The 26,730-nt window shown below is 33.0% G+C and overlaps 2 protein-coding genes across 9 annotated transcripts in view; one reads left to right on the top strand and one right to left on the bottom strand.

The window, feature by feature from the left end:
- Nup205 (nuclear pore complex protein Nup205) overlaps window positions 1-1,563 on the bottom strand; it is a 105,976-nt gene extending 104,413 nt beyond the window's left edge. For 2 of the 4 annotated variants that reach the window (XM_076455250.1, XM_076455252.1), the window contains exon 1: window positions 1,259-1,563. In XM_076455250.1, coding sequence (XP_076311365.1) covers window positions 1,259-1,289 — 31 coding nt within the window. In that variant the 5' untranslated portion in view covers window positions 1,290-1,563. The remainder of the gene's footprint in view (window positions 1-1,258) is intronic. The other 2 variants (XM_076455251.1, XM_076455253.1) reach the window with 1 other exon arrangement.
- Window positions 1,564-12,730: 11,167 nt separating this feature from the next.
- LOC143225561 (E3 ubiquitin-protein ligase RNF13-like) overlaps window positions 12,731-26,730 on the top strand; it is a 64,058-nt gene continuing 50,058 nt past the window's right edge. For 2 of the 5 annotated variants that reach the window (XR_013013924.1, XM_076455245.1), the window contains exons 1-3: window positions 12,735-12,961; window positions 20,659-20,827; window positions 23,119-23,202. Coding sequence is in view for 4 of the 5 variants with exons in the window: in XM_076455245.1 (XP_076311360.1) it covers window positions 20,717-20,827; window positions 23,119-23,202 (195 nt within the window). In the remaining variant the exon portion in view is untranslated. Of the gene's footprint in view, window positions 12,962-13,066; window positions 13,321-20,658; window positions 20,828-23,118; window positions 23,203-26,730 lie in introns of those variants that run through there. The other 3 variants (XM_076455247.1, XM_076455246.1, XM_076455248.1) reach the window with 2 other exon arrangements.

The raw sequence follows: 26,730 nt of genomic DNA, 5'->3' as shown, positions 1-26,730 counted from the left end.
ATATAAAATAACTGAGAGGAAACACAATGAGTCCTAGAAGATTCTCACTAATATATATGATGAAAATAAGCTAACTAAAAGTAAATTCTTTTGAACAGCTTCAACAAATACTAGAGGTCATTCCTTAAGTTCTATGTAAAAGTGATTTATAGCAATTTAGTTTCACACAACATACAATGAACTTTTGCAACAATCTGCCTATGAATAATGTAACATTTGCAGACACTAAGGCTGTAACAGGTAAAATATATACTACCCTTACACAATTTACAGCTTCTTACTAATAACAACATAAGATAAAAAGTAGCCTAACTTTGAATTCTGTATTAAATTATTTACTATTCATCCGATAAGATGTTTTGTTTTCTGTTTCTTTCATGTTTTATTAGTCATATTATATGGTAAAGCTTTGATTACCTATAATGAAATAGTTTTGGTCATATCATTAAAATTATTAATTTGGCAAGACTTAAATGTAAAGACTAGCCTAGCACTTGGACTTGTTTGTTACCAAACTAGACTTGTTTCAACATTCAAGGAATGTTACTCTTCATCAATAACCCTGGAGACCATATAAGCCAATGATGTTAAGAATATATTTCCAAAACTGGAATGAAGGTAGCAGCCTGACAAACCTAAGAACTGCTGAAATGGGAGAAACACAAGTTTAATGTTTGAACTCCAGGATGGTTCCACTACACTTGTAGCGTAAAAACATTCAAAAAAGGACAAAGCAGACTAAATGCGTACACTAATAGTAACAACCTCAGTTTGTAATCCAAATTATCCATGTGTAAGTAAAACAATTATAGTTCTTTGAAGCATACCATGTACTTCACTTGCATCAATACATAGACTAACCAGCCCAAAATATATACATAATTTGATTATAAACACTAAACGAAATCTTCAGTTTGGTTTAACTTTGAATTTTCAGTTAAGTTAATAATATCAATCAGCTAGCATCGTAACTACAATTATAAGGAAATAAATGGTGGAGACCAAATCACTTTTTTAGTGAGGGAAGTCATCTTTTGTAGTTACGCTACTAATCGATTAAAGAATTCAAAAACAAAACAAGTCTTCTTTTAGTTGTGTCTCTGATGGTTAATTCAGAAGAATGAATTACTACACATGCTTCAAACTTCTAAATATATAAATGTTTTAAGTATTCATAAAACACCAACTGAAGCACAACGCATAATACAGATCACATTTATTGACTTGCACTGTACGTCACTATATTATATATACTTACCGATGTTGACTGAAGCTTTCAGAGTACCCATTCTTCAACAATACAAGACGCAATTTACTGCCTTGGATTCTAATACTGATAATAATACCAGATTTACATAAATGTCTAATACAGTATTACTACAACTAAAACTTCAGATTCGTACATACATCATAGTACAAATATTATTACTTTTACAAACATACATGTATATCTATACTTTTCAATTCTTTCAATCTTTATTTGTACGTCCACATTCCTAACCCTTTACACCAATCTCCAAATTATAACTTCATACCTTATGTTATAAACCGCGTTGAGAGAATATCGCCACCTAGCGTTCATTTTATATATAGAGAAATCGCCTTGCCATAAAATGGACAGTGTGTCCCAAATTAGACTAATTATCCAATTAACCTAAGGACGTTTTTTTTTTCCCATTTATAAAGTATTTGTATTTTGAATTTCGCGCATAGCTACTCGAGGGCTGTCTGCGCTAACCGTCCCTAATTTAGCAGTGTAAGACTAGAGGGAAGGCAGCTAGTCATCACCACCCACCGCCAACTCTTGGGCTACTCTTTTACCAACGAATAGTGGGATTGACCGTCACATTATAACGCCCCCACGGCTGGGAGGGCGAGCATGTTTGGCGCGACTCGGGCGCAAACCCGCGACCCTCAGATTTCGAAGCGCACGCCTTAACGCGCTAGGCCATGCCAGGCCCTCACTTCTAATCGTCACAGAAAAGCAAGTTATAGCTTTTTAGCATAATTATGGGAATATAAATGGGAATTCACACCACGCCCAAATTCGGGTTCCATTTTGGGTACACTAGTAAGAGTTTAAACTATAAGAACTAGTATAGGTGACAAAATATTAATTGTGACTTTCAAATTCCTTGAATTCTGAATGATTTAGACAACTACACAATTTGTATCGCTGCCTCAACAACAACAAAAACGAATAGCGCTTTGTTATAAAGTAATGACCATATTTTGTTATTCGATAAGAACTAACAAAAGTTAATAGTGCATACTGTCGCTTAAACGGCCACCCTTTAATCTATCCGTTCAGAACTAGACACAGCTAAAGCGGATTTTAAATGATAATATTAGAAACTCCAGAAAACTATTTTGAAAGTGGAAAGCTTTTAGAGACGAAAAGGTTAGAGAATATACTTTGAATGTGTTATAAACTGGGGAATTTTAAATATTTAGAAATTAGAGAATTAACTTAAGATTACCAGAAGAGATGAGGATATCTGCAAATCTATATCACTTAAGAAGGATGGTACATGTGTGTTTAAGAGGGTCAGAAACTTAGATTTATTACTAACAAAGAGAATACGTGTTATATTTAGTAATCCAAAAACCTAGATTTATATATCAGTGATGAAGAAGAATACTTGTTATATTTTGTAATCCAAAAACCTAGAATTATTAGAGATAAATCAAATTACTTATAAGAATGATGGAATCAGTGAAACTATATAAATGTAAATGAAAACTAAGTATATTCGTAGAAATGATGGTATTAGAAAACAAGGATAGCGCAAGCTAATACTTAGGAACAACAAAGGACTTACTAGTCTATCTAGGCTATCTTATCCTCTAAACTAAACTAAACTAAAACTATTAATAACTTAAAATCAGCCAGTATTCATATAGTTATCAATATTTCTCTTAAACCCACTTTAATTTACTTCCTCCACAACATACGAGGAAACCAATTCTAAAAACTAACCACTCTGTCAAACAAAATAAAACTGTCTTATTTGAAGATGAATCCTACAGTGCCAAAAATTTGTATTTGTGTTCACAAGTCTTGTTATTCTCACTATTAAGTATGAAAAAAAGGTGATGCATCACCACAATCAATTCCCTTTACAATCTTAAGCACCTCAATCAGATCCTCTCCAACTTTCCTTTTTTCCAGAGAAAGCAGTTAGAGAGATCTTAACTTCTCTTCATATGACAACTCCTCCATCGAAATTTGGCCTAACCAGTGACCCATACAATCAAATTATAACCTCTTTAGACTTTTATACAACGTTTCTTTAAATACAATTTGAAATATATTTGCCCTACCACTAGCAACAGCATTCTGTTTGAATGGTTTAAAAGAATGATCAACTACTACACCAAGATCCGTTTCATAAAACTATTAAAGTTATTCACATCTAAATTATAATTGAAATTATGCTTACCAACATGCATCCTTTTGCATTTGTTATAATTAAAATAAATCTGCCATTTATTTGCCCATCTTACCAAATGAACTAAATATATTTGTAAATCAAACAACTTCCTTCACATAGCCAGCAACACACAAGTCCTAATGTCTGCAAATTTAAGTAATTTATTAACCATTCCTTCATCTATGTCATTAATGCGAACCAAAAAGAGGAAAGAGACTAAAACTAAGACCTCAGATGCCCCACTCGTAACATTAATCCTAGGCCCAGCATGGCCAGATGGTTAAGCACTCGACTCGTAATCCGAGGGTCGCGGGCTCGAATCCCCGTCACACCAAACATGCTCGCCCTTTCATTCGTAAGGGCGTTATAATGTACGGTCAATCCCACTATTCGTTGGTAAAAGAGTACCCCAAGAGACGGCGGTAGGTGGTAATGACTAGTTGCCTTCCCTCTAGTCTTACACTCTAAATTAGTGACAGCTAGCGCAGATAGCCCTCGACTAGCTTTGAGCGAAATTCAAAAACAAACAAAACATTAATCCAGGTTAACTTAACTCCACTTATAACATCCCTCTGCTTTCTTTCATCCAGCGATTCTTCTATCCAATAAGCTAATTTATCCCTCATACGTATTTTTACAACCCTTTTATTTGGTGCCTTGTCAAACGCTTTTTGAAAATTCAAATAAACTAAATCTACATATGCCCTTACCCGCATCAGCATGCCCCCAGTGGCACAACGGAATGTCTGCGGACCTGCATCGCCAGAAACAGGGTATCGATATCCGTGGTAAGCAGAACACAGATAGCCCATTGTATAGCTTTGTATTTGACTTCAAACAAACAAACTCGCAAAGATGTGTAAGACAAGAATTTTTCCTAGTAAAATCATGTTGACTATCCAATAAAATTCCAAACTTTGTTTACTGATTTTGTTATGTATCTTTTATCAGATTTTCCAAAACTTTTCTCACAACTGATGTGAGATTGATAGGCCTATACTTGATTTTTATCATTCTTCATCATGACCTAAATAAAGAGAGAGAACAAGTCATGTTATTATTTTAGTGTCCAGACGATTCCTTGGCACTGACTGAAAAGTGACATCTTCTCCTTTGAAATGTCCCAGTTCATAAGATTATCTCACAAGCGATACATTTCTCGTTTATGAGAAACCAAGAAACTGCTTGAATCTCCGTTTATTCTATGCATAATAAATCATGAGCTAATATCACAGCGGGATCTTGTTGATGCGGTCAGCGTAATATGACCTTAACTTGACTTTTATAACTTTATGATCTTACGCAAAGTTTGTTTATCTTAGTGCAATGCTAAACAATAGGCTATTTGCGTTCTGTCCACTAAGGGAAATCTAATCCCGGAGTTTATGGTTATAAGTTCTAACCCGCCGAGAGATCCTCATCAAAATATTTTCAGTGTAAAAGAATCTCTGTAAACCTAATGGTTCCGGTTCTTTCACCAAAAATCTTATGAAATCGTTAACATACCCAAGCACAATACAAAATATTGGATTAACCCATTTATCTCTATTTTTGCTGCCAATATCATAGAGTGATAGGCTGTTCCACATGTTACAATGGTGTGTGTGTTTTCTAATAGCAAAGCTACATCGGGCTATCAGTCCACCAAGAGGAATCGAACCCCTGATTTTAGCGTTGTAAATCCGTAGACTCACCACTGTACCAGCGGGAGTTCCATATATTACAAGCCAAGTTGAGTAGTCTCAACATAAGCTTATATATATTCCTCCTTTTTAAACATGTGTGGGTGATAGGAAGTTTATCAACTTTATGCACATGCAGTTGCTGTAAATCAAAATATAGAACGTTTGTTGACACTTTTTTTGTGTATAAAATTTCAATATGATTTTTTTTCATTTGACCATCAACTTGATAGATACTTTATGAATTAAGTAATGTTCATATAGCAGTTTCGTAATTTTAATACAAAAATATCACCATCTCCAGTGGGTGTAATTCTATTTAAAAAAAAAAAAAAATTTGTTTTATGTACAGGACTGCATATTTAGCTATTTGTGCTGTGTCCATCTCGGACACCAAATCTGGATTTTATCGTTACAAGTCATCAAGCTACCCTTTGAGCCTTTAGTGGCATTATTGTGAGTTAAAGTGTTGAGTTCTCATTAACGACTTGCGAGCACACAATATTCTGTTTGTTTGGTAACTGCTATTTCAAGCAGCTCAGGTGCAATTTTAGGAAAGTATGATTTGTTTTTTTTTTAATAATTGTAATATTAACACACAAAGAAAAAAGGTGAAAATAGTTATAAAATTAAACTATCCTTCGTTTATTGTAATTACATTTCACCAGGGGCGTAGATTTTTTACACCCGATGGGGGGATGATTTTTGCAACCACTTATGTGGACTGTTCAATTTGCAAATTGGTAATCTCTGATTACGTGAACCTGAAAGCTATAAACATGCAGTTACAGAGTAATCTTGTTGCCACGATACTTCAAGGTTTCCATGTAGGTTTGTATAAGTGAGGTGTTGTGAACAGTTTTCAAAATGTTAATAGAATAAAGACAAATGTGTCACAAATTAACTGCCACATGAATTTATTCCTGTACACTGCACAGTATAAAAGATGGCCATTATACTTGACAAGGTTACTAATAACTTTTATTGCATGAATTACGTTTTTAAATATTAATAAAATTAGTAATTACTTTTGATAAGTTTATATCTATTGAAAAACTGTTCATGTTGTTTGATAAAAATAATTAAAATGTCTTTGCGAACTCTTGAAAATTACACATCAATACAATGTAGCACATAATTATTCATACTTTTCATTGAAGATTCATTTAGTCCTCTAGTCTACATGTTCCCAAACGTATACTTCCTTTGTGATGATCTGTTTATGAATTCTTTCATAATCTCTTCTATATTTATCTTGTCGACCTCATCTTTATGAGTGTGACAAACTGCCACATGGTTGAGGCGGCACTGAGACATAGTTGACCTTAACCACGTCTTCAACCGTCTTAATGCAGAAAAGCTGCGTTCACATTCGCAGCTGGATACTGGACATACAAGCAAAATTTTCATGAGAAGAAACACTTCACTAAACATCTGCTGGCTTGTTTCATGCATTTTACAGTAAGCATCCTTCGGATCTTTCAGATATACTACTTTTGTTGTTTCTTTAAACATGGGCAACTGAAACTCGAACCGTTGTGCAAAGATTTCTGGATAGAAGTTTATAACCGAGTTGTCAATCTTGCCAGATGTGATCATGTTCTCAAGTGCCAGATATTGCCTCAAGTCATTGTTGTCTGCATTGAATCTAGTGGTCAGATGTTCTATGACTGTGTCCACAAATTCAAAATATTGGCTTCTGTAGTAATCTCTAGCTGTTGTGTTGCAGAATGGTGTGCTGAGCCATCACCTGTGATCCTTCTGGGGGGTTTGCGAATGCGTGGTAGTTCAATAGGTACCAGATCCAGGGAAGTTACCTTTTTCTCAGCTTCATCAAATATCTTGTTGTAATTTTTCTCTGTTCGCAATACCCGCAATTGCTCAACTGTCATTGCAGATTCTTCAATCATGCCAGATACTGTCGCTGATTTTGCTTGGAATGCACGGTTTAGTTCCTCTAATGCAGCTAATGGATGCTGAGCCATCAACAATCCTAAAACTGTCTTTCCTTTGCCAAATATGTCCAGCAGACCATGTGCTTTCACTGCTACATTTAATTTTTCATTTGCTAATTGAGACATAGAATCAACAATGTCACTGTAGTGATCATTAGCACATGTAATTGCAGATAGGCGGCACAACCAGCGTGTTGGACATAGTGGGCGGATGTATTTAACTGAACCATTGTGGCTGTCTGACGATACAATATTTTCAAAGAGTGTCTTGTATATTTGCCTGACCTCTGAAGCAAGACACCAAGTTCATGTACCCACTGAATAGAATCTCGAACACATTCACAAGCTTCAACTGCATGTTGCATTATTAAATTAGCCTTGTGTGCTCCGCAGTGAAAAAACAAAGCTGACGGTTGCTTTTCTCTTATTTTTGCCTGGCATCCATTGTACGCAACACTCATGTTACCGGCTCCATCATAACTTTGTGCTCTTAATCCTGACAGTGGTAAATTGAGTCAGTCTAGTCAGTACATCAAGTACAGTCGAGGATATTGTTTCACCAGTTGTATTGGAAACACTGTACAAACCAAGAAATGTCTCATGGACGTCAAGGTTCTCATCTACATATCATACACATATTGTTTCTTGTTCGGCACCTGTAACATCCTGAGTGCCATCAACCATTAATGCAAAGATTTTACTTTGCTGCACTTCGTGTGCTATGTTCATTATTTCATTCTGAGCCTGGGGTGATGTGAATGTGGTTTTCTTTGACAAGTAGGCCGTCAACTCAGGATCTTCCTCTTCCAGGAGCTTCATTAACTGCAGGAAGTTCCCCTTCGTATCAGTATGTCCACGTAACGCTAAACCATGACGCAGTAAGAAACGTAAACTTTTGAATATTTTGGCTAGACTTCTTTTGCATTCTTCCCTGCTGCTTCTTGTTCCATCATGTAGCTGGACAGTCACTGAAGTTACATCGAGTGAACATTCTGGAGATATAGCGAATCTGTGCTGAGAGGAGGATTGGTGTTCGTTGAATTTCTGTTTTGCCTTTTTCCAGTTGCAAAAACCGGTGGATATGAAGGTATACTCCACTGGCTTCTCCAATTTCCTAGTAAAAAGGCCTCTATTTTCCGCCTTGGCACAATGAAAGCATTTGACGCTTTGAGTCTGATTGTCAAAGTGCAGCCATGGGAACTCATCAAACCACTTGCCCTGGAAGTTGATATTTTGAGATTTTGCCAAAGAGTTGGAGGTGTCTGGTGGGGACTAACTGCTTTCACTCTAGTCTCACACTGCTAAATTAGGGACGGCTACGTTTGCGCGAAATTCAAAAAACAAAACAAACAAACAAAATTTAGGGACGACTAATTTGAACACTAAAGAATTTAACCTAAAAAGAGTACATTAACTGATGAAAGTAGGAAAAATCACAGAAAGTTTGTTTGTTTCGTTTGTAGTTAAAGCGCAAACTTACACAATGATTTATCTGTGCTATGCCTACCACAGGTATCGAAACACGGTTCTTAGCGGTATAAGCCTTCAGACTTAGAACTGAGCCAGAGGAGGGGCCTTAAGAATAGAATTAAATAAAAATAATGTTAAACAACACATATATATACTGTGCTCGTGCATTTAGGTATCAAGTAGTGTGTCACAACAATATGAAGTGAAATGACTAGATTTTATAAATTAAACAAATTATTACCATGATGAATAAATGCATGAAGATACAAAATAATTTTACTCTATTAAGAGTAACTTAGGAATTTCGAAAATAAAAAAATAGGATAAAGACAGTATTTAAAACATTATTTAACCGTGGATAATTTAAACTTGGCATATTTTACTGTTGTTTTCCTGTCGAGAAAGGTCGAAATATTTTTTTCTGCTTTTACAAAGCGTATTATGTTTCCAATAAAAAAGAAAAAAAGAGAGTAATTTGCGTGTTTTCTCTTCTTCCAACATTGGCAGTCTTAACTGTGTATAAAATTACTTCTTAAATGTTTTCTTTATGACTATCTTTAACATGACTCTTAGAAAAAAACAATGCACTGACTTACTTAAATCCAAAGAGAAGTGTGTATCAAGTAGTGTGTCACAACAATATGAAGTGAAATGACTAGATTTTATAAATTAAACAAATTATTACCATGATGAATAAATGCATGAAGATACAAAATAATTTTACTCTATTAAGAGTAACTTAGAATTTCGAAAATAAAAAAATAGGATAAAGACAGTATTTAAAACATTATTTAACCGTGGATAATTTAAACTTGGCATATTTTACTGTTGTTTTCCTGTCGAGAAAGGTCGAAATATTTTTTTCTGCTTTTACAAAGCGTATTATGTTTCCAATAAAAAAGAAAAAAAGAGAGTAATTTGCGTGTTTTCTCTTCTTCCAACATTGGCAGTCTTAACTGTGTATAAAATTACTTCTTAAATGTTTTCTTTATGACTATCTTTAACATGACTCTTAGAAAAAAACAATGCACTGACTTACTTAAATCCAAAGAGAAGTGTGTATCAAGTAGTGTGTCACAACAATATGAAGTGAAATGACTAGATTTTATAAATTAAACAAATTATTACCATGATGAATAAATGCATGAAGATACAAAATAATTTTACTCTATTAAGAGTAACTTAGGAATTTCGAAAATAAAAAAATAGGATAAAGACAGTATTTAAAACATTATTTAACCGTGGATAATTTAAACTTGGCATATTTTACTGTTGTTTTCCTGTCGAGAAAGGTCGAAATATTTTTTTCTGCTTTTACAAAGCGCATTATGTTTCCAATAAAAAAGAAAAAAAAGAGAGTAATTTGCGTGTTTTCTCTTCTTCCAACATTGGCAGTCTTAACTGTGTATAAAATTACTTCTTAAATGTTTTCTTTATGACTATCTTTAACATGACTCTTAGAAAAAAACAATGCACTGACTTAAATCCAAAGAGAAGTGTGCTTAGTTTTTTACTGTAAACTATTTCAAATAATTTCAGCATTTTTTTAACAAATGGACCTGGCATGGCCAGGTGGTTATGGCACTCCATTCGTAAGCTGAGAGGCATGGGTTAGATTCCCGTCACACCAAATATGCTTGCCCTTTTATCTTTGGAGTTTTATAATGTTACCGTCAATGCTACTGTTCGTTGGTATAAGAGTAGCTCAAAATTAGGAACGACTAGCTAGCATTTTTATTTGTGTGTTTTATAAATTATGCTCTCAAATTAAAACCTCTTTTGAATATCAGTGTTACGTATTTTTGCACTGGAAAGTATTTAAGTACTGTAACTTATGTTACAATGTTTCATATGCTATATTGCATTGATTTTATAAAAGTAAATATTTATAATTATTGTTAAAAGAGCTGTGCTTGTCTCTCTTATTCGTGTGTCTGATATGTACATGTTTCACAGAAACAAGAACAAGCTACTCTGGGTACATACTAGCATCTGGCATCAAGTTTTTCATTCCTTTTTCTTTTGGAATTAAAAACTTATAGTTTGTTTGTTTTACACCAACATACTGGGCTGTCTTTAGTGTTGTAAGTCCGCAAACATATCGCTATCCCACCATAGAACTTTATAGTTAGAGGCAGTCTAAAAGCAAGGGGATTCCCCTCGGTGGGCTGAGCACATAGCCCTTTGTGGCTTTGCTATAAGAAAAACAAACACATACACTAAAAGCAAGGGCAAAGCATTTCATCTGTTAACATGTACACATCTTACTAATGTTAAAATTTTTCATGGTAACGATCATAGTAGAGCTGCATGGTCTAACACACTATGAAGAATTTATAGTAAGGTTGTGGTGATTGAATATCAATTTTCTTTCTCTTACTACAGGGTCGGACAATTTGGTTGAATTTGTGGCCCAGAATTGGCCTTTAGTTTCCGTATTTTAACTCATATTAAGGTTCTGTATAACTTCACGAAATTTCACAAGCTTTCAGTAAATATTATATCTCTTGAATTCAAAGTGCTGAGTGCTCTGAGTGCAAAGCAACTCTCCATGTTGGGATTAAAAATACTTGTTTCATCTATTAAGCCTCCTAAATACATTTCAAACGTTTTTGGGTTTTTCAGTAAAACTTTATATTTTGTTTGTTATTTTCTCTACCTCAACGCATACAGAGTCGATCAATCTCACCGACCTTTTACCAACATAAAAGAATGTGAAATATATTTAAATTATCCTCGTTTTTTTCTTCCAAAATGAATTTAAGTTGTAACAGAAGCCTGAACTTTTTTACCCAAAATAGTGTAAAGCTCGTAACGGTATACTCTTATTTCTACTTGAATATTATAGTTTTGATGTATTTCAACCGTATCTAATTAATAATCCTAACACACAAGTTGTAAATCACTGGGCAAACTCGTATTGCTCTATCGAATAATCTAACACATAAGTTATTCACGAGCACATCTCGTGAAAAATTTGTTATTCTCTTGCACCATCTGTGTTTTTCCCACCAAGGCAGCAGATGGAGGGTTTGCTATAGAAAAACAACAAATAAATAAATATTTCTGTTGTTTAATTTTAGTTGTGTTTATATACATACGTACAAATATATATATATATAATATTGTCCACACATTTGTTTGCTTGTCTACTACAGTTTGGTTTTATTTATGTCACTGTTGTATATTTTACCATTATGAAGATTTATTTCAACGTATGTTATTGATTTAGAAGAATTTGTACTTTACAATTCATTCTGTTTTAATTTGTTTTTGAGTAAAGGCTAGTTTTATATAGTTTTGTGTTTATATACAATAAATGGATTGTTTTATCTTTAATCAATGTGAAAGAGTTTTTGTTCACGTTCAATGTTAAAACCTTTCTTATCTAATTTTTTACCTTTGTAACTTGATTCAGAATTTGATTGTATTGTATTTAGTCTGTTCGACATTTTCCGTTTTAAATCACGATACTTGTTTGATATGAAGTAGTATATTCTCATTTTTGCTTTTTTGTTGTTGGTCACGTACTTTGCTCATGTAAGAGTATATTATACCTATTTCATTATCATTACGTGTATTACCTTAATTGTTTATAATTTTATTTTAAAGTTAGGAATAAATAAATTTTCCTAGGGAAAGAAACAATGTGTTTTATACGCTTACCATGTATTCTCTATGCCCTTAGTTAATGTATTTATTGTTCAAAATTTGTGTGCATATAGAAAATAGAGAAATATTAAGTTCTTCCCGCCCTAGTGACTCGTAAACCTGGGTCAATTCTCCAGGACAACACATGTGCTCTCTAGTAAAATATATTACTGTGAAATAGCACGTAGTGCATAGAATGTGACAGGGACTTATTCTACTGGAAAGAATTGGCGGTGGGTGGGGATTACTAGCTGCCTTCCCTCTAGCTTTACACTGCTAAATTAGGGACGGCTAGCGCAGATAGCCCTCGTGTAACTTTGCGCGAAATTTAAAAACAAAAAATTAAATATTAAAAGCTGACAAAGCATTAGAAACCAATTGGGGTATTTTTTTTACTTGAACCGTAACTTCTAGATTATAATAACTGTTTGATATTTCAATATTTTGATAATTTATCATCATTAGAATTTAGTTGAAAAGGTTGATTTGTATATAGTGATATTGATAGCAACGTCTCTTGGAAATAAAACATTAAAACTAAAGAAAATGTATAGGGGGTGCTAAAGTTCTTCTCATGTGAATGCTATTACCAGGTTAAATGCAGATATAAATTGTGGGTTATAATAATTAATTGCTAAAAATATTACGTGGTGTTTTTGTAAACTAAAAGTAAAAATTATGTTATTGTGAATAATAATAAAAAAACACAAGTGAGGAGACATGAATCGAAGTGTACCTTAAGAAAGATAGTGGAAAGACTAATGTAATTGTAAGTGTTAAAATCATTATTAATAGCAATTAAACTACGTATTGAACTTTATACAAAAATAACAGTGAAATGCAAAAAAAAAAAAAATCAAAATTATTGCCAATCAGAGCAAACAGGCTTCTTTGACCTAGAACTGGCAGTTGGGCAAGTAAAAAGTTTTAAGCTTGGTGAAACTGAACAAAATTAAAAAAAATCGTGCTTTTTATTTGTTTCTGTGAGTTTCATGCTATTGCCCAACTTGTTGAACTGGAAGTCATCGCATATCTCTTTTAAGTTTATGGCAATTTAAGCGTTTGTATTATGATGGAATATAATTATTTATTTCAAACACTGTTTGTATTACAAATTTACCACTATTCGTAAGTCTGTCTAATAACTTAGTTTTATTAAGTTTTAGAAAATTAATATGATACTCTGGAAAAGTGGTTGTTACTTGTATAGAATTTAACATTCATTTACGATATTTTGTTTGCCTTCAGTCTTTCAAAAGTTGTAAAAGACTTCACTATTTACAAACGTATAAGCGAAATTAATTATGATAATAATCTAATACTGTAAGACTTTTATACAGGTACTCCAATATTTACTGTTATATTTAAAGACTATATATAGCCTATAGTATTAACACTTCACACACTTATATCATTTATAGTTTTAAATTTAGAGGAAAATTACATTTTAAGCTTTTATAGTACATTTTGTTTTTAATCCATAATTATTTTAATTGACAGTCTTTTTATATTAAGTTCCTACCATTCCTTAAAAGGGACAATTAATAGTATTGTAATTTTGCAAAAGTTTATATACTTGTAAACTAAGAATTTATATTAACAGATCCTAAATCACTTTCTCACATCACAAGACACTGTACATGTAACTAAATACTCAAAAGAAGATTAACTTTTATTTTTTTAATTTAACACAATCATGTCTAAATAATTCTGTTTTTCAAGAGCACTTTATTTATAGTAAGGAAAAGTGATGAAAGGACATATGGCTTATCAAAGTTTTTCCTTTATCCAAGAGTAAAAAAGATCTGATTTATTAACTTAAACCACCTTAAATTTAGCTTATTATATCCATTTTCAGCAGAAGGTAGAAACGACTATATCAACACTGTATCAGCACAAACCATGTCATCAGCAAATCATCCCAAACTTTAGGCTAAAGAATAAGTCTTTATCCAGGCTTTAACAACTTAATCCTTTCCAGGCTTTGATTTTTATCCTTCTCATTGTGAAATTACTTAACAAACTTGCATAAAATATAGGGGAAAAATTGTTAAGTAATATCTAATTTTGTTTAAAAGAAATTAATATAATTTGGTTGTTTGTTTTTCATCATATTTTATGTTGGGAAATTTCCAAAAATTTTGTTTGGGAGACATTGCTTTGAAAACAAACATAAAAAATACTTTGTTTTCTTTTTTAATTTAATTTTTTTTTAATGTTTATTAGAATGTTCCATGTTTTCAGTTCTTTTGCTTTTATACTTGCTGTTGGTGTGTGTGGAAATCTAAGTACATGTGTTATTTGTTGCAGATATGAAACACCATATTTATTTACATACCACATTATAATTTTAAATACTTTTGAGGAAAATAGAAACAGGTTCTATAGAAATGACTTAGCAGCATAAATTTGATCTTTAATTAATTGTGATGGTTCATGAAGCAGATAGAGAATATGTCAGCCAAAGGCAGTAAAATGAGCTTGAAAATCTTCCTTGGTTAAAGAAGATCAGAAGTTATTGGCTACTGTTTTGATAAAATTTGTAACTCTATTAAGGTAATGCATTTAATTGTAAGGTTAAAATGTAATTGTTTTCTTGCTGTTTTCCTGTCATAAAGCATCAATTTAAACACTTGTGTAATTCATGTAATCATATTCATTTTGATATTTTAATTTGCTTATTGTAGTAGTTGCCACTTTTAGTTATAAATCACTTGTAAAAAAAAAAAAGTGAACAAAATTGTATAGGTAATCTTGTTTTACATTAGTCATGGAACATATTCTACAATTTATACAATTACAATCCAAACTTTGAAATTGAGTTTTTACTTTTTACTCAAAATAAAAAATAAATTTAAGTACTAAGAAATCCAAAATATTTTAATGCAAACCATTAAAACAAATTCTATAAATTTCACTTAATGTAATTTTATTTTAAATTGCTAAAGTAATATTTTTCAAAATTGGCTAAAGAATTGTCACTGTAACTTGTGAAAACTAGTTGTACAAGTTACAAATCAAACTTCATGTAAGTCTATTTTAATTTAGCAATTGTTTTTTTGTCCTATTATTGGATTGGAACAACATATCTGGATCTTCATTTACACAATTAATGGAAATTGTCAATTTAAAAAGGGGAATTTAAAAAACAGGAACAAGATAGGGAGCATATAGTAAATTCAATTGAAAAAACAAAAACAGCAAACAAACTTAAGGTTTTTCTTGGTGGTATGAGGAACCCATTTGAAATAAAAATGTATCTCGGAACAGCTGGTTTGGGTATTAACACTTTTACTGATATGGAGAGAACAGCATTTTGACCCTCCAAGGTGATCATCAGTTCAACTGGCTGACACATGGTCCAGAGTAAACTAATTTTAACAGGTATCAGATTAAAGTTAACATTTAGTCATGTTTACATAATGAAAAGTGCTTATGATAGCAAAATGGCAAGATTCCATTCATCCTGTGCAAAAAAGTAGTTAATTATTTGAATATAGTTCCTGAAAAATGGGATGCAGATTTTTGGGCAAGTACATTTTGCATTACCTTCTCCAAATGCTCTTGTGAAAGTTAATACAATCACCTTTTACCCATCTTTTGTCAAGAGAAAGCAAGTAACATAACTTTCCCATTCCTGAAACCATTGTGTTAGTCATCTTTTGAATAATTTCCAAAAAGTCAGTGTTCAATATTTAAAAATTAGGCCTAACTGCTGATTTATGTAAAGAACTAACTTCTCTTGGCCTGTAATTAGTGTCTATAAATACACCTTAAAATGCTATAAGCTTTGCTACTGTAAGCAATTACTGTTTTGATGTTTTTAGTTATTTACCCACCATTATGTCAAAACCCTTTCTTTAAGATATATAATTGAGTTGATTCTAGGTATATTAAATGTGTGGTCCATGTTAAATACAAATGCTCCTCATTGCACTTACTATAATTGAAGGTAATTTGTCAAATATTTGTCCAACTAACCAACTGATTCAAGTCATTTTTCAGGATCTTGAGCATATGTAGTGCCATATGCAGACTTTACTGAATTATTAATTATGCTCTTCTCAATATCATTAACTCTCATTAAGATATGTTAGAAATATCACATTCCAGTTGGACCCCACATACATTGTTGGATAAAGTTTGAGATTAACAAATGGAAGATATTCTTCACTTTTAGGTAGCACCAGGCAGGTATCTGATGATGATTTAAAGTGCTTGGTGATGTATGTGAGGAGAATAATGAGGAATGTGAACTCTACCACTCCTAGCAGTTGTTTGTTTGTGCCTAACATTTTGTCTGACTGGTTCTGCAACATTATTATTTCTTCTCATTTCTTGTCCCTACATTTGATTTCTTTTTTTTTTCATACTTTGGCCCTTTTCTTTACCTCACATTCCCTATGTTTGATTTGCAAGACTTGTAGCACTGATTTTTTTTTTCACTGTCTCTTACCTGCTTTTCACATGCTTCCCTCTATGATCTCTGGCTCTTCTTTCCAAATGCTATTATGATTATCAACTTGTATCCTGAGTTGTCTGAGTACTTCTACAATCCTTTCATCACTAATTGAAGAAATATTTTTGGGCTGTTACTGTGAAACTTTCCTTCAGATACAGTATAATTCCTTCTTCATGACCCAAAAAGTCATCATTTCTGTCTGCCACTTTATCACTGGATAATTGTCATTACCTAAATTAAGTGAATGCTTCTGCAGTAGTGCATTTTACTTGACACTTTAGAGTAGTTTTTTTTTTTACATTTTTATTTCGAGACATTTATGCATGCACACACATACACACACACACACACACACACACATTAAATGAGCACAGAGTAATAAAATGTGTTAAAAGTAATACTGGAAATGCACAAGGGTAATAAGACAATGGTGCAGATGAACTTGTTGTATGTGCCACCTGCACCATATTAGTTGTGCATGGTGTGTAGTATTATCTAATGAAACTTAGTGATAGCTTGTATTTATCTACATGAAGGATGTTGGTTTGGGTTTTTATATCCACTTGATTCTGTTGCATCTGTCTATTTATAATGTATTTTGAAATTATCACTAGTTAAATTTTAAATATTGTTCATTGTGATTTTTGGAATGTCAAATTGCTTGATGTATTAAAGTGTGCTTTCTTATATGTCTTAAGAAATTCTTAGCTCTGGTTAAAAATGAGGTTCATTATTTATTTGGTAATCTGGTTACTGTTACTGCATATTCCCCTCAAGAGTCTGCATACTTTTAGGTTCTTCAGTTGGACTTTACATTTCAATGGCAGATTTTCAGTGACAATCTTTTTGCTCTGTTTTTATTGACACCGAACAGCCAGGAAGTCTCTTTTTTGTTAGATTGACAACAAGCACATGACTCCAGGGTATATTAAGTAAAAGGTGTTCATCATCTCAAAAGTCCTTATACTACATGTGGAGTCATAAGCATGGCAGGTGTGGTTTGTTTGATTTCCACTCTTTATGGGGACACATGATGTTTGAGAGAGATGGGTGTCCTACAGGGCATATCACAATTTTAAGTTTTTTTTAAATTTTTAATTGATTGTAGGGCATCAAAATCACTTTAACAGTCTGTCATATTGCTAAGATTAAATTTTTATAAGAGAATGGTCTTAATTTTGCTCTCCCATTCCAAATTCACTATTTATCAGAATGATACCTTTTCTAAAGATTGGACAGGATATTCTTGTTTCTCCTATGCACATGTACCTTGAATGGTTACTAGATTTGCCTTTAACATTGACTTTTTCCAATTGTTGTTCTTACAGTTTTTGTTAGTTGGGCATCTAAAAGGTAGGTATTTGATATGAATCTCTTAGTTTTTTCATCTGTGACAGTCCAAAACTTCCATTTTACACTGGCATTCTGAACAGGCTGGGTATTTATTCATATATTTTGTTTTGGTCCACAGCAAATGCAAGAAGTTTTTCTGAGTTGCCTTTTGGATTGGCTACATCTTTCATAATTGTACTTTCAAAATCATTAGCCCAAGTGGAAGGCTTTTTCAAGAAAGTACAAGTATTTTGGGACTAATTCCTTTTTCTATCCATATCTCGGATGTGTATAGTTTTCTACTAATTATTAAAGGAAGAAGAATCAAACAGGCCTGTGATGGTTTTATTGTTTTCAAATTTTCACATGTTTTACAATAATTTCTGTGTACTGTAAATTATATCAATTTTTCTCTATCATGTACAAATGTTTAATAAAACATTATATGTATTTTTCTTTAAGTAAATCATTTTTGTTGAACTTGGGTCACATTTTGTTATGTTAAATGTTGACAGCCAACTGGCTATAAATTTTTCTAGACCAGTTGGAACATGATAGTCTTATTGATTGATCTAGAATTCAAATGTGATAATAAAAAAAAATGTTCATTGTGGTAAATTAAATAATTTGATCTGAACAAGTTTTATTTCTTCTCAATTTGTAAAAAAATTCTTATATTATAGAAAAAAATATTTTTTTAAATCTGCAAAGCTGAATTATTGACAATTCATTATTAAAATCAAAATTTCTATAAAGTTTAAATTTTTCTGTCAGCTGAATAGAAACACAGTGCCACATTTTCACCTTTTGAGACTGCTACTTCCATCATGAAGTAAGGCTATCTAAATTTTTCATTGGTGTTTAAGTACTTGACAAAGGCAGCATTTTGGAACTTTTGGCATTAAGTTTCATTCTTGGAATAAGTGCATCTTTCTCCAGTTCAACTTGATTTTCATGCAGTCTGATAATTATTTTATATTCATTACAACGTGTTTTCTGCATGTACTTTAATCATACAGATCTTTTTGTTTCATAATTTCTGGAATGAAAGTGTGATGTTTTCTTTCTCAAGTTGTTACTGCAATATTATAGGCAAGAAGTGAAAAATTTGTCCTGATAATTTTTTACATGTGCCACATCCTATATAGCTTATTTTGAACTTTTACAGTGTTGTAACCAAAAGTTCAATATTTACAAGTTTTTAATAATATAAGAAGCATCTGGATTAACCCTTATAGCTTAGCTTAAACAGCTGATTTCTTGTCTTTTACACTTGCCTTCTTTTGGCCTGCATCAAGAGTTTCAGATTTCTTGGAAATCAAACATTAATTTTTTTTATCTCATTGGTTCAGATACTTTTGAAAATCATCCACAGATCTGGAAAGTGCAAGTCTCAATGTGTATGCAACTTTCTCTTTTGGCAAATTACAACTCTCACTTCTTTTGTTATCCTAGTGAAAACTTCATCATGTGTATTAAAAAAATGAGTTTTTTTGCTATTGCTTTTTATAAGTGATTATTAAGCTTTTGAGCAGTTTGGATACCCTGTTTTGTGGCATGATAGTATTATTCTGGTGATATTTAGGAACTTCTCCTTTACTTATCTTTAGTGTTTATATTTGTTTTGTATATTTCTAATAAATACTTAATTTTAAGGGTGTGGTTTTAAAAATTGTGTTGTAAACCTTTTTGCACTGCTAAGTGCCAAAATTTGTGCTCTCCCACAATTTTTTGAGGTCTTGAATGCTAGGTGAGTTTGATTTTTTATTGTGAATGATGTGCAATATATCATTATTTAAGCTTCCACACTGTTTTCCCCAGTTTATAGGTTTTGTTTCAACTGTAATACAATACTTAGATACATAACAATTATGTTCTCAAAAATCAAAAATTTAACTAATTTCAGACAGACACTTAGACTGATCTGTAGATTTTTGGGCCACATGCATTAGTTTTGCATAAGGATATCCACTCTACATGTTTGTTGATATCAATTTTTTTTTTCAGCTGAACTACATGTAAAAATGCTAAAGAAGCAAACAAGTATTTTCTAACCTCAAAACAAGATTTTTATGCACTATTTCCCCAAAAATAATTTTGGCAAATAATTATCTCAATTAAAAAAAAAAAGGATGAATAAAGAAATAAAGGCTAAAATAACCATCAGAAGGATTTATGTAAATGTAATAATTCAAAATGCTTATGAATAATAAATGAATTATGCTTAAAATGAACAATTATTAGTTATGCAATAATGCAAAAATAAAATAGGTCAAAGAATATGGATTATAGGTTAGGACAGGGTCATGATAAATATAAGATAAATGCAGGACTCATGAGAAACATGTTCAGTTTTGAACTTTTAAGTGTAAATAAAATTAAGTTAAACTTAAACTGTAGGGCTAAGGACTCTGTGTGTGGATGTGGGGGGGGGGAGGTGTAATGAGATAAAGAATTCCAATACTGTTAATTACATTGTGTCTTAACATACACTATACCAATAGTCATATGTGAATTAAAATAAAGCTACCAAAAAGTGATTTGACAATTGCAAGGCAGTTGTAATTATACAGCATAATAAAATAATTACTAATCTGGATGTAATTAATTGCATAAACTTTGGATGCTTAATGTATGTAACTTGAAACTAAACTTGTATTTCTTAATTTCAGATAATAATAGCAGAATTTATTTTTTGGATGGCTTGTGCATATTGACGACTATGAAAGGATGTTTCCACATCGCAGAATGCCTTCCCACGTGATGGTACTCTACATTTACAGTGTTGTCAGCCTTTTAGCTTTGTTTCATGCAGCATTAGTAGTTGCAGAGGTTGATGTAGTAAGTGATTTGATTTTTATCTTTGATTTTAAAGTCACTATCTATCTGTTATTTCAGTATGATGAAATAAGCATGAAATCTCATCAGATTGGCTTTCACGTAATTATGGATTGTTTTGAAAAGATACCTTTGTAGTACTGTAGTTGCTGAACTAAATATTTGTTTGAAACAAAAGTTATTTATAAGGGTGACAATAAATAGAGATGGGTGCTTAGAGGTATTTGCTACAGTGTTTCTCAAGCACACATACACAAATTGGTGGTTGGTAGTACTAAACAATTATCTTCTGTATAATCAACAGCTCAAAATTAGCAGAACAGATTTCAAGTAAAACAAAACAACAACAAAAAAGCACCTTAAGGCTAAAATTAGGGAGGGCACATATAGTCTTTTATGTAGTTTTGTGCTTAATGATAAACATAATAGCAATATTTCAATTACTCAGATAGTTGGAAATAACACTTATTTTGATTAGTTGATTATTCTGTTACATGATATTTGAATGTAATCTTGATTAATTGATTAACTTATGTGCCACTAATCATTGTAATCACTGCTTATAGGTTATCAGTTATATCACCCAGCTTTAATGATATAATCTCCAGACTATTTAAAAATGAAGATTTTTCTCCATCTGTCTTTATATCACTATAAATATTAACATTTTATTTTAAAGTAATGGAACAATTGCGGACTCCGAACAAAATCTACAGACTCTCCTCACAACAACAGTAGACGAGAGTGAAGAAAAAGGCTTGCAGTTAAATGCAAAGAAAACAGAGTGCATGATTATCTCAAAACAATCAATTACACCCACATGTAGCATAACCGGCAAGGACGTGAGAATAAAACAAGTCGAAAGCTTCAAATATCTTGGATATACTATAACATCAAATGCAAAGAGTGACACAGAAATAAAGAAAAGAATTGCAATGTCCAAGGATACTTTCAATAAAATGAAGTCCGTATTCACAAACAGGAACATAACAAATGTCACTAAAATTAACACCTTGAAATCATATGTATGGTCTGTTCTCTTATATGGCTGTGAGAGCTGGACACTGAACAAAGATACAGAGAAGAGATTAGAAGCTGCTGAAATGTGGTTCCTTAGAAGGATGCTAAAAATATCATGGACTGAAAGAAAAAACATATGTGGAAGTCATGGAACTGGCAGGATACAAAAGGTCCCTCATGAAAACTATAAGAAAGAGACAAATGGAATTTCTAGGACACATCTGTAGAAAGAATGGGATAGAGAAACAGATGCTATGTGGAAAAATAGAAGGGAGGAAAAGTAGAGGGTGTCAAAGAACTAAATATATCGACAGCCTCAATAACTATGTTACCAAGAACTCAATGAGCAACATCGAGTTGATAAGGAGGATTGACAACAGAGAAATCTGGCATGCCATGGTCGTCGATGTCTGCCGCAGATTTGACACATGAAGAAGAAGAAGAATGGAATAATGACTTTCACTATGTTTAAATATTAATTTTTTTCAAAAAAAAAATATATACAGGGTGTTTGGAAAGTCACTGTGCAGTTTTCTAATCATATTTTAATCAGTCAATTTCAAGCCACTCTATTTCTGATAGCGGTGTTTAGAAACAAAATAGAAGGATCCAGGCCTGTATTGATGCCAACAGGAGTCACTTTCAACATTGTGTATAATTGTCATTCATATTTAGCTCCTGTATTTTATATTGAAACATGTCTGTTAATAACTTTATATATACTCAGTATTTACTTACATGATTGAATATTCGTGACATCTTGTTCTATTGCTATATCTAGGTTTCTTAGTAACAAAAAACAAATTTGAAGATATAAGTGGGTTATCTCTACATTTGGTAATACTATGTTAGTTGTATGTCACTGGTTTTAAGTTTTTAAGTATCAAAACATATATTATTAATGTCAACTGTAATGTGAATTATTATGACAGTATTGATGAAAATTCCAAATCATTTGTAGTCTGGTTGTGTATACTCATTTTGACACCCACACCACCAACAATTAAAGTGACTTTGTATTTGGTCTTAGTGCTTTAAGACAGTTCATATAAAAACAGCATGATAATATTCATTATATTAAACAAAAACAAAGTTTTTTGTCCAACTATGGAATGTTGCAAGAGAAGTACTTGTATATTCCTTGAGAAATATTTATAGAGCTGACATGCAAACATTTGTTTTGGGATTAAATTTAACTATTTGTCACTAACATAATTTTTTAATGTTTTTATAATGTATTTATTCATTTTTTATTTGTGTGTGTGTGAATGTAGATTTCTCCTGAAAATGTTACTGTTCAGCAAATCATAGACTATGAGTTGAGCATTGGAGCTCGTGTACCTGATGGAGGTTTGAAGGCAAGTTTTCTTCTTACATTATATGTATAAATAATTAATATTTTTTAAGGTAATAGAAGAAAAGAAGTAAGCTCTCTTTAATTTGAGTAACAAATCAAAGTAAGATCTCTTGAGAGTTTGTAAGATTGGAGTAGTTTTCTTAAAAAATCTGATTAAGATATGGATATAAAATTTGTCTGACATTGGTTAAAACATTGATGCATAGAGTTAACTTTTTAATTTGGATATGAACACACAGTGTTAAAATATGTAATATACATTTATTTATATTTATTTCTAATTTAATTTTATGTTTAGTGTTGTGTTATGTTTTTAGTGTAATATATCGATTTGGGACTGATCTTAACCTTCTGGGGTGGCTGAACTTTGTGAGGTATTATTAGATTTATCTTAAAAAATATTATTAACAGTGATAATATGTAAATAATTAAATAATTAATTCTGATTATTATAAGCAATATTAGTTTTATGTTATACTTAGTTGGTTATGCTTATAACTATGCATATTTTTAGTTCTGATCTCTGTAGGTACCTTTGCTTTGATCAGAAGTTGATATTGATTTTGTTTTTTGTGGTTTGTAGCATGTGGTAAGGTGAGTTTTGTTATAATGTGACTGAGTAATCATTTTTTAATCACTTTTAAAAATGCACAAATAAAAATGGATTTTAATAATCTTTGCCTTGGTGTGATTACAAACCAACATTCATCTGATAAAGGATAGTTTTTATCATATGGTTAGAATGTTAAACTTTCTGTGTGTGAAGAAGGGGTTTGTATAATATTTGCTTTATTGAGAAGAGATGTATAAGTATCTTTTCCAATAGCTTTGATATAGGTAATAAAGAATGACACAATTGAAATTTTTAACTTTAATTCTAATATGGTACGTTACTTCCTCTTACATAAATATTTTCATTCAGTACTGCTCTCTATACATTTTTTTTTTCACATGCCACAAACTTCAGCTTTCACATACCTCATAATCAACTGGTTCAACTGCATTTCTCATGTGAATCCAACCAACTCTCATGTGAATCATCATGCAAAAATCTTCCACAAATAAGAGTGCAACACACTCTCCTGATGCATGTGACTCCATCTGTTCAATTCTACCAAACTGTCACTTCTTGTCTGGCTGCACTTTGCCTCAATGTTTTTGTAGTGCTCCTCAGTCATCTTTTTGTCAGTGGTCAGGGCTTTTACTAGATATTTAACTGCTCAAGGATTGCACTTAAATCATTCTATGGATGACTGGTTCATATTTAGCTCATCCTGAACAGGAGTCTGCTCATCACACTCTACTGCTCCTAGAAGCAGCTGTTGTTAGTTGGTTTATGAAATTAGAGAAGTCATTTTTTATATCTACTCATTATCTTGTCCATTTTGGTGTCTTACAACAGGTATCTTGGTCTTGCTTAATCTTTTCCTGTTCAATGTTTTTCAATGGAGCTTTCAATTCTCCATGCTCTTACTGCTTCATATCTTACAGCTCACAAAGTTCTATCACTTTCCCCCTCGGTGTGGATTCCTGTATGTGGTGAGGGGACTTCCCAGGGAAGGTTCTGTTCTTTCTTGTTACCTCCTCTGGGATCTAAACATCCACCCACATGTTTGCTGTGCGTGGCAACCCGTGAAGAGGAGGAGAGGATCCTGGTGGTTGAGGGGTCCAACCCTAACACACCACTTTGGCCTTGAATTCCTGTAGACGGGCAGCCTTTGGGTGGCCCCCCTTGGGTCAGTCGGCTGGTCCACTTGGGCTAGAGTCAACCAAGTACCAGTGTTGGAAGTTCTCAACGGGTGGACATTGTGTTTGATGCTGGTGTTTGGGTATAGTGCTCACAAAACCCTGGCATTGCTGCAGTGTCCTTGCATGACATTGTTATGCATCCCGTCGTAGGGCTCCATGGTGGGTGGGGTAAGTGGGTACTGAAATTTTCCTTTTTTCCTGTAGATCCTCCTACAAAAAATTTAAATAAAATAGTGAAAAAACAGTTAATAGGTAAATGACCACGTTTTGAAGACTTTGAGCAGTAATCTTCAACATCTGTAACACATGTATTTCATTTTCTTACATTACATTCTCTTTCAGAAAAACCTTTAGGGCAAATGTCCCCCTTTTTTATTCAGAAGGGACTAGAGGGACTTGCTGGCTCTCCAAAGTCAGTAAAGAAGCTTCGATCTGGAGATATTTTGGTTCAAACATCCACATCCCAATACGGTGAACTCCTCTTGAATTCAAGGGCAATTGGAGATGTACCTATTGAGGTTACCCCTCATGCTACCTTGAATTCATTACGAGGAGTTATTGTTGAGAGGGATTTGAAGAACGTCCCTGAGTCAGAGATTCTTGCTGGTTTCTCCACTCAAGGAGTTTCTGCAGTGAGGCACATCTTCACTCATAAAGATGGAGTTACACTGCCGACATATATCCTCGTTTTGACATTTACATCACCATGTGCACCTGCCACCATCAAGGCAGATTATCTAAATTGCAGTGTACAGCCATACATTCCAAACCCTCTCCGATGTTTCCAATGTCAGTGGTTCGACCACTCAAAGACGTCATGTTGTGGTTCCCTGACATGTGCTCGTTGTGGTGGCAAGGACCACGATGCCTATGAGTGTGACACGGACCCACATTGTGTCAACTGCAATGTTTTTCACCCTTCCTACTTTCGTTCTTGCCCAAAATGGTTGGAGGAAAAAGAGGTACAGCGTTTGAAAGCGATACATAACATTAGTTATCCTGAGGCTCGGACATATGCTGCTGCACTTCATTTCACAACTACAGTAGGAGTGCAGACAGATCTCTCTGTGCCTCCAAGAGATTCGTTTTCAAAACAAATGAAAAGCCTTTTGACCTCCATGGTTAAAAAGGTTGATGAATCAACTTCTTCACCATCTCTGTTCCTCCTATTCATTCCAACAAACCTCAAGATCCACATCCTTTGGTTTCAAATACAGGTATTTCTTCAGATACATCTGTTTCTCCCACCCGAAGATGCAAAACAATCATTCGATCGCGTCCTCAGTCACTGGAATTCCCTTCCAACAACAAAGATCTGCCTAATCGATCCAGGGGCAGGATTCATGGAGGTCTATAGACCTCCTCCGAATAAGGAAAGTAAGGGAAAAAGATCTGGTTGTAAACAGAAGGTTTCTCCAGCCACTTCGCCTACCCATCATTAAAAATGGCCACCTTGATACAATGGAACTGTCGAGGTTTATGTTCTAATCTGGATGATATCAAAACACTGATTGCTTTCTACCATCCTGTATGTCTTTCCTTACAAGAAACATTTCTGAAACCTGCCGATACAGTCACCTTTCGGCAGTTTTCTCTGTACAGAAATGACGGGCTGTGTGATGGACGAGTACATGGAGGGGTGGCACTGTTGGTTGATCAGCATGTGCCCACCCTGTCTTTGTCACTCAACACACCCTTGGAGGCCGTAGCCATCCGTGTCTCCTTGGGTCATACCATAACTGTTTGTTCTCTCTACCTGTCACCTGGAGAGATATATGAT

The sequence above is a fragment of the Tachypleus tridentatus genome, chromosome 9 (assembly GCF_004210375.1).
Source record: "Tachypleus tridentatus isolate NWPU-2018 chromosome 9, ASM421037v1, whole genome shotgun sequence".
NCBI classification, from domain to species: Eukaryota; Metazoa; Arthropoda; class Merostomata; order Xiphosura; family Limulidae; genus Tachypleus; species Tachypleus tridentatus.
The sequence above is the reverse complement of the archived record's forward strand: the minus strand, read 5'-3'. Positions and strand labels throughout refer to the sequence as shown.